The sequence below is a fragment of the Symphalangus syndactylus genome, chromosome 8 (genome assembly GCF_028878055.3).
Source record: "Symphalangus syndactylus isolate Jambi chromosome 8, NHGRI_mSymSyn1-v2.1_pri, whole genome shotgun sequence".
Lineage (NCBI taxonomy): Eukaryota > Metazoa > Chordata > Mammalia > Primates > Hylobatidae > Symphalangus > Symphalangus syndactylus.
In genome coordinates this window covers 11853860-11868528 of record NC_072430.2, presented here as the reverse complement: position 1 = coordinate 11868528, position 14669 = coordinate 11853860, and the positions used below count along the sequence as shown (strand labels likewise).

The following is a 14669-nucleotide window of genomic DNA, read 5'->3' as shown; positions in this document are numbered from 1 at the left end:
GCCGCTCCGCCCACAGCTCTCAGTCAGCACCGAAGTGCTCCCTGCCCCTCTCAGCACTGGTGCTTCTGTGTTTGGCGTCCTTGCCCTAAATGCTGGCCTCTGCTCCCAGGCCCCTCCCTTGCCTGTCCTCCCAGCCTTGGGCTGTCCCCTCCTGATCCCTGGGGAGAGGCTGGAACAACCTTCCCCCACCCCAGGTCACACCAGCCACATCACCTGCTGCTTGAAATCCAATCATCTGTTCTTCGCTCTTGGAAGAAAAGCCCCACCCCTGGATGTAGCTCCAGTGCCCTGCTCTGAGCCTGTGGCCCCCACCCCAAGGCCCCCTCGCCCTGCACCTGTGGCTTCCAAAGCCAAGATCATCTGACTGCTCCTCGCTCTCCCCTCCACCGTCTCCTCCAGGCCCTCAGGGCGTCCTTCCACCTTCCACTGGCAGCCTGGTCCCAGAACCTACTTGGGTCCTCCCATGTGTCCCCGAGCACCAGGGCGGTTCATGGGCTCACTGTGTCCTGCCACCTTTTGGGTCTGGTTCCCACCTGTGAGCGTTGCTGGCTTGTTGAGAGTGTGAGCACGGGAGATTACGCAGGTGGGACAGCCCCTCGGGCACAGATGGACACAGGTGGGGGGCTCTCACCAGGTGGGCTCAGAGAGCTGTGCTGTGGGGGCTTGCTGGCTCTGAGACTGCACGCCTGAGATGGGGTGAGGGCATGGGTGCTGCCCTAGGGACCGTCGTGAGAGTGGAGTGTTGGTGAGGCTGGCGCCATGCATTTGAGAGTAGTGCTCAGCTGGGGGGAAGGGTCCTTGAGGGCACAGTGTGGGGTGAGGCGGGCCATTGGGCGGACTCGAGGCCAGGGCTGAGTGTGTGGTGAGAGGATGAAGGGGGCACCTGCCCAGGACCTCCGGACTGTGGGGAGAGCAGGAGACGATGGCTGTGGGGACACAGGTGTCACCTCCCTTCAAGTGGGTGCACACGCAGGGGGCAGGAGGGGCTGGGAGCAGCCTGGGCCCCTGCCACATCATAGCCCTGCCCTCGCCAGGCACTCATTCTACGTGAGCTGAGGCCCAGAGTCCTGGCCTGTCCAGGCCTCACTCTGAGGCTGAGGAAGTGGAGTCCAAGGTGGCCCAGGGTAGGGGCCAGGCCTCATGGGTGCCAGGAGCTGGACGCCAGCGTGGGGCGGCTTAGGTCTGCAGGCTGACCAGCAGTTCTGGCTGAGACCATCAGGAGTGACCGCAGCCCCAGGGCCTGCTTGGCACCCGCCTCTGCCTGCCACCTCTCAGGAAGGTTGAGCTGACTGCAGGCGGTCCCTCTCAGAGGCAGCTCCGCAGAGGCAGGTGTGCGGTGGGGGCAGACGTGGGGCCTTCTCCTGTGGTGTGGCTCTCGGCACCGTAGAGGAAGTGTGTAGGGGTGGGCGTGCGTGTGGCCAGACCACGCTGTGGCCCCCGCCTGGGGGACGCAGGCATGCCAGCTGGTGGCCATTGTCTGAGGCTGGGGCCTGTGGGCTCCTTGACAAGACAGGAAGGTTGACAGACCCATGACCAGGCGAAGGGGAGACCTGGGAGTGTGGTGGTGGCTGAGGGAGCGGCCATGCTTCTTTGCGCAGCCGACTCCCTCTTGTGGCCTCGCCACAAGCTGCACATGCCACTGGGGCCAGGTCCAGCCCAAGGGGACCTGTGAGGGGCAGGCGGCTCATGGTGGGACACAGGAAGACCTCAGCGTAAGGACAGCACGGGAGCGTCACCCTGACCGTTTGCATTGCTGGATTCCCTTTAGTTTCTCTGAGTGTCTGCACGGCCACAGGCTGCTGATGACAGCCCAGTCAGGTGGGGGCTGCATATCCGTGGGTGGCCTTGTGAGAATATGATGGCACTGGACACTTCCTATCTCCTGATGACATGGTAGCCATCGTAACACCATCACAGTTACTTTATTCCTGTATGAACTCACTGTGACCCAAGTGTCCAGGGCCTGGCCACACACACGTCCACCCCTACACGGCAGTGCATGACGACCTCCCAGGCCTTCGCGTTACCCACTCACCCACCAGCTTGTCCAGGGCCACTTCCAGCCCCACAGGCTCTGCCGTCATCAGTGCCCTATCCACAGGCACCACTTTATGTCTCTTATACTTTATTTTTACTGTGCTTTTTTGTTTTGTTTTTTATTTTTTAATTTTTTTCATGACATAGTCTCACTTTGTCGCCAGGCTATAGGGCAGTGGTGCGATCTTGGCTCACTGCAACCTCCAACTCCCGGGTTCAAGTGATTCTCCTGCCTCCGCCTCCTGAGTGGTTGGGATTACAGGTGCTCGTCACCACGCCCAACTAATTTTTGTATTTTTAGTAGAGACAGGGTTTTACCCTGTTGTCCAGGCTGCTCTTGAACTCCTGACCTCAAGTGATCTGTCCATCTGGGCCTCCCAAAGTATAGGTATTTCTTTTTTTTTTTCTTTTTTTTTTTTTTTTTGAGACGGGGTCTCGCTCTGTCGCCCAGGCTGAAGTTCAGTGGCACTATCTCAGCTCATGCAAGCTCCGCCTCCCGGGTTCACGCCATTCTCCTGCCTCAGCCTCCCGAGTAGCTGGGACTACAGGCGCCCGCCACCACGCCCAGCTAATTTTTTGTATTTTTAGTGGAGACGGGGTTTCACCGTGTTAGCCAGGATGGTCTTGATCTCCTGACCTCATGATCCACCCGCCTCGGCCTCCCAAAGTGCTGGGACGTAAATACTTACCATGCGTAACAATTGCCTACAGTATTCAGTACAGTAACATGCTTTACAGGTCTGTGGCCTAGGAGCAGGAGGCTGTCTTTCGTACAGGCCGACCTTGAAGATACTGTGTGTTCAGTTCTAGGCCACCCCAATAAAAATGGATATTGAAATAAAGTGAGTCACACAAATTTCGTGGTTTTTCAGTGCATATAAAAGTTATGTTTACACTGTACTGTAGTCTGTTAAGTGTGCAGTAGCATTATGTCAAAAAATATATACATACATTAATTTTAAAATATTGCTAAAGCCGGGTGCGGTGGCTCATGCCTATAATCCCAGCACTTTGGGAGGCCAAGGCAGGTGGATCACCTGAGGTCAGGAGTTCGAAACCAGTCTGGCCAATATGGTGAAATGTCGTCTCTACTAAAAATACAAAAAAAAATTAGCCGGGCGTCGTGGCTCACACCTGTAATCCCAGCTACTAGGGAGGCTGAGGCAGGAGAATCACTTTAACCCAGGAGGCAGAGGTTGCAGTGAGCCGAGATCACGCCACTGCACTGCAGCCTGGGCAACAGAGTAAGACTTCATCTCAAAAAAAAAAAGAAAGAAAAAGAAAAGCTAACCATCATCTGAGTCTTCAGGGCGTTGTAACCCTTTGGCTGGTGGGGGTCTTCCTCAGCGTGGACGGCTGCTGACCGATCAGAGTGTTGGTTGCTGAAGGCTGGGGTGCCTGTGGCAGTTTCTTAAATAAGACAAAAAGTTTCCTGCGTACTTGACTCTCCTTTTCACAAAACAGTGCCCCGTAGCATGCGGTGCTGTTTGGTACCATTTTACCCACCATTACTTCAGAATTGGAGTCAGTCCTCTCAAACCCTGTTGCTGCTTTACTAACCCAGTTGATGGACTCTCCTAAGTCCTGTGTTGTCATTCCACAGTGTTCACAGCGTCCTCACCAGGAGCAGATTCCATCTTAAGAAACCACTTTGGTTGCTCATCCATAAGAAGCCACTTCTTATCAGCTGAAGTTTCTTCATGAGACTGTAGCAATTCAGTCACATCCTCAGACTCTGCTTCTAGTTCCAGTTCTCTTGCTATTTCCACCACATGTGCAGCTCCTTCCTACACTGAAGCCTTGAACCCCTCAAAGCCATCCATGAGAGAGTTGGAATCCACTTCTCCCAAATTCCTGTCAATGTTGATATCTCAGCCTTTTCCCATGAATCACAGATGTTCTTCATGGCATCAAGAATGGTGAATCCAGGCCACGTGCAGTGGCTCACACCCATAATCCCAGCACTTTGGGAGGCCAAGGTGGGCAGATCATTTGAGGTCAGGAGTTCTTTTTTTTTTTTATTATTATACTTTAGGTTTTAGGGTACATGTGCACAGTATGCAGGTTTGTTACATATGTATCCATGTGCCATGTTGTTTTGCTGCACCCATTAACTCGTCATTTAGCATTAGGTGTATCTCCTAATGCTGTCCCTCCCTCCTCCCCCCACCCCACAACAGTCCCCAGAGTGTGATGTTCCCCTTCCTGTGTCCATGTGTTCTCATTGTTCAGTTCCCACCTATGAGTGAGAACATGCGGTGTTTGGTTTTTTTGTCCTTGCGATAGTTTACTGAGAATGATGGTTTCCAGTTTCATCCATGTCCCTACAAAGGACATGAACTCGTTATTTTTTATGGCTGCATAGTATTCCATGGTGTATATGTGCCACATTTTCTTAATCCAGTCTATCGTTGTTGGACATTTGGGTTGGTTCCAACTTCTTGCCATTGTGAATAGTGCCGCAATAAACATACGTGTGCATGTGTCTTTATAGCAGCATGATTTATAGTCCTTTGGGTATATACCCAGTAATGAGATGGCTGGGTCAAATGGTATTTCTAGTTCTAGATCCCTGAGGAATTGCCACACTGTCTTCCACAATGGTTGAACTAGTTTACAGTCCCACCAACAGCGTAAAAGTATTCCTATTTCTCCACATCCTCTCCAGCACCTGTTGTTTCTTGACTTTTTAATGATGGCCATTCTAACTGGTGTGAGATGGTATCTCATTGTGGTTTTGATTTGCATTTCTCTGATGGCCAGTAATGATGAGCATTTTTTCATGTGTTTTTTGGCTGCATAAATGTCTTCTTTTGAGAAGTGTCTGTTCATGTCCTTCGCCCACTTTTTGATGGGGTTGTTTTTTTTTTTCTTGTAAATTTGTTTGAGTTCATTGTAGATTCTGGATATTAGCCCTTTGTCAGATGAGTAGGTTGCAGAAATTTTCTCCCATTCTGTAGGTTGCCTGTTCACTCTGATGGTAGTTTCTTTTGCTGTGCAGAAGCTCTTTAGTTTAATTAGATCCCATTTGTCAATTTTGGCTTTTGTTGCCATTGCTTTTGGTATTTTAGACATAAAGTCCTTGCCCACGCCTGTGTCCTGAATGGTATTGCCTAGGTTTTCTTGTAGGGTTTTTAATGGTTTTAGGTCTAGCATTTAAGTCTTTAATCCATCTTGAATTAATTTTTGTATAAGGTGTAAGGAAGGGATCCAGTTTCAGCTTTCTACATATGGCTAGCCAGTTTTCCCAGCACCATTTATTAAATAGGGAATCCTTTCCCCATTGCTTGTTTTTGTCAAGTTTGTCAAAGATCAGATAGTTGTAGATATGCGGCATCATTTCTGAGGGCTCTGTTCTGTTCCATTGATCTATGTCTCTGTTGTGGTACCAGTACCATGCTGTTTTGGTTACTGTAGCCTTGTAGTATAGTTTGAAGTCAGGTAGCCTGATGCCTCCAGCTTTGTTCTTTTGGCTTAGGATTGACTTGGCGATGCGGGCTCTTTTTTGGTTCCATATGAACTTTAAAGTAGTTTTTTCCAATTCTGTGAAGAAAGTCATTGGTAGCTTGATGGGGATGGCATTGAATCTATAAATTACCTTGGGCAGTATGGCCATTTTCACGATATTGATTCTTCCAACCCATGAGCATGGAATGTTCTTCCATTTGTTTGTATCCTCTTTTATTTCATTGAGCAGTGGTTTGTAGTTCTCCTTGAAGAGGTCCTTCACATCCCTTGTAGGTTGGATTCCTAGGTATTTTATTCTCTTTGAAGCAATTGTGAATGGGAGTTCACTCATGATTTGGCTCTCTGTTTGTCTGTGATTGGTGTACAAGAATGCTTGTAATTTTTGTACATTGATTTTGTATCCTGAGACTTTGCTGAAGTTGGTAATCAGCTTAAGGAGAGAGGTCAGGAGTTCTAAACCAGCCTGGCCAATATGGTGAAACGCTATCTCTGCTAAAAATACAAAAAAAAAAAAAAAAAGAAAAGGCTGGGCACAGTGACTCACGCCTGTAATCCCAGGACTTTGGGAGGCCGAGGCGGGTGGATTACCTGAGGTCAGGAGTTCAAGACCAGCCTGGCCAACATGGTGAAACCTTGTCTGTACTAAAAGTACAAAAATTAGCCAGGTGTGATGGAGGGCGCCTGTAATCCCAGCTACTTAGTAGGCTGAGGCAGAAGAATCGGTTGAACCCAGGAGGCGGAGGTTGCAGTGAGCTGAGATTGCACCAATGCATTCCAGCCGGGGTGACAAGAGTGAGACTCCGTCTCCAAACAGACAAACAAACAAACAAATTAGTGGGCCGGGTGCAATGGCTCACGCCGGTAATCCCAGCACTTTGGGAGGCCAAGGTGGGCAGGTCACCTGAGGTCGGGAGTTTGAGACCAGCCTGACCAACATGGAGAAACCCCGTCTCTACTAAAAATACAAAATTAGCTGGGCATGGTGGCACATGCCTGTAATTCCAGCTACTCAGGAGGCTGAGGCAGGAGAATCGCTTGAACCCAGGAGGTGGAAATTGCAGTGAGCCAAGATCACGACATTGCACTCCAGCCTGGGCGCCGAGAGTGAGACTTCGTCTCAAACAAACAAACAAACAAACAAACAAACAAAAAAAACGAATTAGTGGAGCGTGGTGGCAGGCACCTGTCAAGTCTCAGCTACTCAGGAGGCTGAGGCAGGAGAATTGCTTGAACCTGGGAAGTGGAGGTTGTAGTGAGCTGAGATCGCGCCATTGCACTCTAGCCTGGGCAACAAGAGTGAGAATCTGTCTCAAAAAAAAAGAATGGACCAGGCGTGGTGGCTCACGCCTGTAATCCCAGCACTTTGGGAGGCTAAGGCGGGCAAATCACAAGGTCAGGCGATCAAGACCATGCTGGCTAACACAGTGAAACCCTGTCTCTACCAAAAACATAAAAAATTAGCCGGGCGTGGTGGCAGGCGCCTGTAGTCCCAGCTACTCGGGAGGCTGAGGCAGAAGAATGGTGTGAATCTGGAGGTGGAGCTTGCAGTGAGCCGAGATTGCCCCACCGCACTCCAGCCTGGGCAACAGAGCGAGACTCCGTCTCAAAAAAAAAAAGAAAGAAAGAAAAAAAAAGAACGGTGAGTCATTTCTAGGGGGTTTCCAATTTACCTTGCCCAGATCCATCAGAGGAATGACTGTCTATGGCAGCTACAGCCTTATGGATGAAATATATATTTTTAAATAATAAGACTTGAGGCCAGGCGCAGTGGCTCACGCCTGTAATCCCAGCACTTTGGGAGGCCAAGGCAGGTGGATCATCTGAGATCAGGAGTTGAAGACCAGCCTGACCAACATGGTGAAACCCCGTTTCTACTAAAAATACAAAATTAGCCAGGCGTGGTGGTGGGCCCCTGTAATCCCAGCTACTCAGGAGGCTGAGGCAGGAGAATCGCTTGAACCTGGGAGGCAGAGGTTGTAGTGAGCCAAGATCGCGCCATTGCACTCCAGCCTGGGCGACAGAGGGAGACTCCAACTCTAATAATAATAATAATAGTAAGACTTGGAAGTTGAAATGACTCCTTGATGCATGGGCTGCCTAATGGATGTTGTGTGAGCAGCCATGAAAACAACATTCGTCTCCTGCGAGTCTCCAGCAGAGCTCTTGGGTGACCAGCTCATGTCAATGAGCAGTCATATTTTGAAAGGAATCTTTTTTTTTCTGAACGGTAGGTATCAACAGTGAGCTTAAAATATTCAGCCAATCGTGCTGTAAACAGATGTGCTGTTGTCCAGACTTTGTTGTTCCATTTTCAGAACACAGACGGCCGATTTTGCATAATTCTTAAGGGCCCCAGGATTTCAGGAATGGTAAATGAGCATTGGCTTCAACTTAAAGTCACCAGCTGCCTTCACTCCTAACAAGAGAGGCAGCCTGTCCTTTGAAGCTTTGAGGCCGGGCATCGACTTCTCCTTGCTAGCTATGAAAGTCCTAGATGGCATCTTCTTCCAATGGAAGTCTGTGTCTTCTACGTTGAAAATCTGTTGTTTAGTGTAGCCACCTTCATCGATGATCTGAGCTGGATCTTCTGGAGAGCTCGCTGCAGCTTCTCCGTCAGCACTTGCCACTTGACCGTGCATTTCCATGTTATGGAGACGGCTGCTTTACTAAAACCTCATGAACCGACTTCTACCAGCTCCAAACTTCTTCCGCAGCCTCCTTGCCCCTCCCAGCCTTCATAGAGGTGAAGGGAGTCAGGGCCTTGCTCCGGGTGAGGGTTTGGCTTAAAGGAGTGTTGTCTGGTTCGATCTTCCATCCCGGCCACTCACTGTCTCCACACCGTCACTGAGGCTGCTTTGCTGATTCTCGTTCCTGTGTTCACTGGAGCAGCACTTTTCCTTTCCCTCAGGAGCTTTCTCTTTGCATTCACTGCTTGGTGATTTAGTGTAAGAGGCCTCGCCTTCACCCTGTCTCGGCTCTGACGTGCCTTCCTCACTAAGCTCAGTCATTTCTAGGTTCTCATTGAAAGAGACGTGCAACCCCTCCTTTCACTTGAACACTTGGGGGCCCGTAGAGTTAGTAATTGGCCTAATTTCCATATTGTTTTGTCTCGGAAGAGAGAGGCCAGAGGAGAGACAGACACGGGAATGGCCGGTGGGCTGAGCAGTGAGAATGCACACGTCTACTGATGAAGTTCACCATCTTACGTGGGTCATGTTCATGGTGCCCCAAAGCAACTGCAGTAGTCACACCGTAGCTCACTGATCACGGATCACCATACAGATGTAATAATAGTGAAGAAGTTTGAAATATTGGGAGAATTACCAAAATGTGACACAGAGACACCAAGTGAACACGTGCTGTTGGAAAAGTGGCACTGATAGACTTGCTTGATGCAGGGTTGCTAAAAGCCTTCACTGTAAAAAACAAAAGATCAGCAAAGTGCAGTAAAGCAGAGTGAGGGCTGCAGCCTGGGTGCGCGGCGGTCTGGGTGCGCGGTGGGTGGCGGTCTGGGTACACGGCGGTCTGGGTGCGCGGCGGGCGGCGGCCTGGGTGCGCGGCGGTCTGGGTGCACGGCGGGCGGCGGTCTGGGTGCGCGGCGGGCGGCGGTCTGGGTGCACGGCGGTCTGGGTGCGTGGCGGGCAGCAGCCTGGGTGCGCGGCGGTCTGGGTGCGCGGTGGGCGGCGGCCTGGGTGCGCGGCGGGCGTCACCATCCAGGCTTGCGTGCTGCGATGTTGGCAAGATGACAAGGTCTCCTCACCATGCGTGTCTCAGAACATACCTCTGTCATTACGTGGTGCATGACTATTTGTTTTTGCAAAATTCTTAATTATACTATTTGTACAATTAAGCGTGACATCCTGAGCAATTTTTTTTTTTTTTTTTTTTTTTTTTTTTGAGACAGGGTCTTACTTTGTCACCCAGGCTGGAGTGCAGTGGTGTGATCTCGGCTCACTGCAGCCTCAAGCCCCTGGGTCCAAGCAGTCCTCCCACCTGAGTCCCCATGTAGCTGGGACTACAGGTGCGCACCACCATGCCCGGCTAATTTTTTATACTTTTTGTAGAGACAGAATTTCGCCATGTTGCCCAGGCTGGTCTCAAACTCCTGAGCTCAAGCCATCCACCTGCCTCAACCTCCCAAAGTGCTAGGATTACAGGCGTGAGCCATTGTGCCTGGCCTCAATTTTCCATGTCACTAAAATCTATTTGAAAATGGAAGAGGGAGGAGCCTGTCAGGGTCAGGGGTGGAGGGAGCTGGGCCCTGGGGCCACCCTCCTTGGTGAGGCAGCTCCAGCCCTTTGCTGAGGATCGCTGAGCATCCACAGAGCGTCTGCTGGACTAACCCGCGAGGGTGGCCTCAGGGTCAGCAGGGGCAGGAGTGGGAATGGCCACAGTCCAGGACAGTGACCTGCCGGCCAGCATCACCCCAGGGGAGTGCCCAGCTCAGGGGTGGCTGGCCCCTTGGCAGGAGGATGCACACCCCAAGGAGCACTGTCAGGAGGAGAGGAACACGCAGCCTGGAGCATGGGGGCCTGGGACTTCCAGGGCCTGCAGATACCGAAATAGTATTCACATAAAGGTCGATGACAGGCTGCGAGGTGCGGGGTCTACTCAACAACCTGCCCCAGGCCCGCTGCGGGCACAGCAGAGCATTCCCACTACAGCCAGCTGCAGGGATCAGCAAAAGCATCTTTGATAAGAGGCCCCGTTCCTTTCTGCCCTCCCACCTGAAGGAGGAAGTGAGCAGGGTTTTCTTAGGAGAAAAAGGGCCCAGACCCCTCTGAGCTCCGTGGAGGCTGGTGTGAGCAGGTGTGGCGCCGCCTGACCCCACCTCGACTCCTCCAGGATCCCGACCCTGCAGTCCCCTCCCCACTGAGCTCATTTTATTGGGATGCCCAGCAAGGGCTCAGCATTTCTGAACGAGGGCTTCTGAGCTTACAGGTTCTCACCTCTGTGTGACACTGAGACCCCACCGCATCAGACGTCACCCTGAGAAGGCGACTCGGGGTGCTGGGGGCCTGGACAACAGCAGCCTCCAAGTGCATGAGGCTGCGTGTACCCCGGCGAGTTGTGGGCACGAGGGCATCAGCAGTGGGTGTTGAGTGTTGGCAGAAGCTGCCAGCTGCCCTTCATCATTTTCTGAAATGAAGGTGAGGGCAAATGTAAACTTTTAAACATTTTTTTACCTTCATTAATTGAAGAATTAGCCCAAATCAGGACCCCGCAATCAAAATAAATCTGGTCGGCCGGGCGTGGTGGCTCACGCCTGTAATCCCAGCACTTTGGGAGGCCGAGGCAGGCAGATCATTTGAGGTCAGGAGATCGAGACCATCCTGGCCAACATGGTGAAACTCTGTTTCCACTAAAAATACAAAACTTAGCTGGGCGTGCTGGTGGATGCCTGTAATCCCAGGTACTCGGGAAGTTGAGGCAGGAGCATCACTTGAACCCAGGAGGCGGAGGTTGCAGTCAGCCAAGATCGCACCACTGCACTCCAGCCTGGGCCACAGAGTGAGACTCCGTCTCAAAAAAATAATAAATAAATAAATCTGGTCTATAAAATCCTAACATCTGGATGTGAACCGATAGCCCCAAAAGGCAGCTTCTAGAGCACAGACGGCCCCAAGGCTGTGAGCGTCTGAGAGTTGTCGTCGTGGCATGTGGTTCTGAGGCTAGCGTGGGACACGGGGGCCGTGCCTGGGCACAGGTCGTGGCTGCAGGAGGGGCCGGGGCTTGTTCTGCCGCTCCCTGGTTTGAGTCTTTCACAACAGAGGAGCTTGACCTGGCCTGTGAGCCAGGCCTGGTGGGTGTCTCCTGCTGCTGGAGATTCCGGCCTGGCTGAGAGTGCTGGCGGCTCCTGCTTAGTCCCCCACAGACACTGGTCCCTGGGCATTGGCTCCTGTGGGTTGGGCACCGGCCTCACGCACTGCTTTGCTGCTGCTGAGCTCTTGGGTGGGTGGAGGGTGGAGGCAGAGTTGGAGCAGGGGGCCAGGATCTTCTGGGTGGCTTTGCATGGACAGCAGGCGTGCCTGAGATCAGGAGGGCCGCGGACGCCCCTGTCTGTCCATCTCAGTCCCTCGTGACTGTGCCTGGCACTGGCCTCTCCAGCACAGCCCAGTGCCCTCTCCTTATGGCCGGTTCGTGAAAGCTCCCACGTGTTCCTCTCGTCTGTCCACCTGGCTCCTGTGTCCTCCTCTCGTATCTGTCCCCTCTCCCCAGTGGCCATGTTTCCTGTCCACTGGATGCTCCCTGCCCTGTGGCTGCCCTGCCAAGGGCCCCCCTTGCTGTCACTGAGAGAGAAAGCCCTTCAGAAACCCCAGCCCACACATCAGGGCACTGGGGCTCCTTCCCGTCGTGGCGCTTTCTAGAACTGCCCCTGGCCTGCAGGTGATGCAGCACCCGTCTGAAGGTGGCCAGGTGCTGAGCCTCTGCAGCAGCATCAAGGAGGCCCCCGTCAAGGCGGCCGAGATCTGGATCGCCTCCCTGTCCAGCCAGCCCATTGACCACGAGGACAGTGCCATGCAGGCCGGCCCCAAGGCCAAGTCCACGGGTGAGTGTGGTGCCAGCCCGCTCCTGCCCCTGCTGTGGGGAAGCCCTGCCTTCCAGCCATGGCACATCGGGTGGCAGAAACTGTCCGGTCTGGCTTAAGGAGTGGGGGGTCCGGAGCACGTGTCAGTTGGTCTCCTGTCTGGAAGCCGCGGCAGAAGTGCGCGCTGTTGTGGGGTCTGGGCTGACACAGGTCCCTGTTCTGCCCCTGTGGCTGCAGCTCCTTGGTCAAGAGGCCTGAGTCCTGAGTGTCCTCAAAAAGGAGGCGTGGGGTCGCACTGTGATGCCCTTGCTGGTCTGGGTGCAGGGCCCGCCATGGGCAGGTGCCACGGCTACCACCACCCCAGGAGGGTCACCAGGGCCTCCCCTACTCTTCAGGCAGGGGAGACCCAGTTGGTGCAAATCCAGGCTGAAATGCCAGTCGGCAGGAGGGGCCGTGGGGGCCAGAGCCATTCATGTGGCCCCCTTTGCCCTCCCTGCCCCTCCCCACTTCCTGCCAACCCCGACCTGGACCTTTGCCAGTGGCCTCGGGGAACTGAGGGCTCGGGGCCACGGCATCTGTGTCGGGAGCCCCCCTGTCCTGCATGGATCCACCTCCTCGCTGCCCCCCGCTCTGTGTCCAGGGAAGCCTGGGGGCGGTCACCGCCTGGTTTCCTGGGTGGAATCTCACGGCACCCTCCCTTCTGTCTGTTCATTCCACAGATAACTACTCTGAGGAGGAGTATGAGAGCTTCTCCTCCGAGCAGGAGGCCAGTGATGACGCCGTGCAGGGGCAGGTGACCTGGGGCCGGGGCTCCGCGCCCTCTCCCGGCTCACACCGGGTGTCCTGGGGTCTGTGGGGTCCTCACCAGCCGTCACCAGGGCCTCGTGAGGGTGGGTGAGCCACGGGCCTGCCCCTGGTTGGCTGCCCATCTCTCATCTCCCGACCCCAGGGGCCCGAGTTTGTGCTCAAGTGGCTCTGAGAGTCTTGGGATGCAGGTTGGCTCTCAGTGCCAGGCCTCTCCCATCGCCCACGCTGAGGCTGGCAGGGTCGCGCTGGCGCCACGCAGGCTGCCGTGGCCTCAGCCACTGCGTATGTCTCTGCAGGACTTGGATGAGGACGACTTCGATGTGGGGAAGCCGAAGAAGCAGCGGAGATCGATTGTAAGAACGACGTCCATGACCAGGGTCGGTGGAGACTGCTTCTATGAATGCTGGGGAAGGCGAGGGTGGGGGAGGATGCTGGGGGCCTGGGTGTGGGGGGGACATGGGCATGGGCAGTGAGATCTCACCCCAGGTCACAGCAGCATGTCCCGTGGCAGACCCCCTGATTGCCAGTCTCCTGCTGGGTGCCACTGTCTCGCCTGCCTCGCCACATCTCCTGGCTTCAGCCTTGTGTGGCCGCTAGGCTCGGTGGGCCCTGAGCAAGGCTGGGAGGCTGCCTCGCTGCTGGGCTCACTCCATGTACAGAGCCCCAGGGAGGCCATCCTCCCCTTTGTCCCATCAGGTGCCCACATACCCCTGAGTGGGCTGGTTCCCCCATTTTTGTTTGGGATCTGGCCTACGTACCTCCACGGTCCCCAGGAGCTTGGCAGGGCTGTCGGGCATTTTTTCCCTGAGGAAAGCTCAGGCAGCTCTTTCCTCAGAGGCCGTGTCCAGCACTGGCACAGAGGGTCCACCGCCTGGTGTCTGGACACCCCAAGGACAGGCACGGTTCCGGGGAGGCCAGCGCAGGTGGGCGGGGAGCCCTGTGCCTGGTGCTGACAAGGGATGTGGGCACAGCCCAGCCCGGACACCGCCGCCGCCTCTGGCAGCATTCAAGGGGGCGCTGTGGGCAGACAGTGCGAGGGACAGGCGAGCTGCTCCCGAAGTGGTGAAGCTGTGTCTTGCTGGCCTGGAGAGCAGCGCCCGCTGTGCAGAACACCAGCTTGAGCCTCCATTCCAGGGCCCCCTTGGGCCCAACTGTTGTGAAGGGAGGGCGTGGGCTGCCTTTGTAGGGTTGGTCCCCTAGAGGGTGGCTGAGGGTCCCACTCACCTAGTGGCTGGAGCCCAGGTTCTGCAGTCCAGGGTGGCACGAGGCACCCATGGGGCTCAGACTCTTGGAGCATGCACCACCCCACACTCGCCCACCTGCCCACCCCACATGGGTGCCTGGCACCTTCCTTCTGGGATCGGCCAGAGCCTTTTCTGGGAGGGGTGCTGAAGGAAGGGCCCCGTGAGCCTGGGAGGGGCTGCAGAGGCTTCTGGAAGAACCATGGGGTCCGCACCCGCCTCCCCGGGTCCCCCTTGGCCAGGAATGGAACTGTCAGACCTCAGGCCTGTTGGGAAGCTTCTGGGAGCTACGTGCAAATCCATCAGCACTGCTGGTGCTGAGGCCTTGCTGCCCTCCCATGGCGGGCCTGGGTGCAGCCTCCCCGTGGCCTGAGGAGGTGGCTCCAGCGGTGGGTCTGTGGCTCCGGCAGCGGGTCTGACTCTACACCGCCTGTCTTGCAGCAACAGAACTTCAAGCAGAAAGTGGTGGCGCTGCTGCGGAGGTTCAAAGTGTCCGACGAGGTGAGTGCGCCGCGCCTTCTGCTCGCAGCCCCCACGCCCACAGCAGCACCTGCTGGGGAGGAGGCCTCTGGAGTCTGTCTCTGGGC

The 14669-nt window shown here is 54.7% G+C and overlaps 1 protein-coding gene across 9 annotated transcripts in view; it reads left to right on the top strand.

Annotated features, from left to right (window-relative positions):
- Positions 1–14669, top strand: part of PACS2 (phosphofurin acidic cluster sorting protein 2) — an 86747-nt gene that overhangs the window by 44115 nt on the left and 27963 nt on the right. For 5 of the 9 annotated variants that reach the window (XM_055287947.1, XM_055287943.1, XM_063643790.1 and 2 more), the window contains exons 5-8: positions 11893–12055; positions 12754–12827; positions 13138–13218; positions 14524–14583. In XM_055287947.1, the coding sequence (XP_055143922.1) occupies positions 11893–12055; positions 12754–12827; positions 13138–13218; positions 14524–14583 (378 nt within the window). The remainder of the gene's footprint in view (positions 1–11892; positions 12056–12753; positions 12828–13137; positions 13219–14523; positions 14584–14669) is intronic. The other 4 variants (XM_055287945.2, XM_063643791.1, XM_055287948.2 and 1 more) reach the window with 1 other exon arrangement.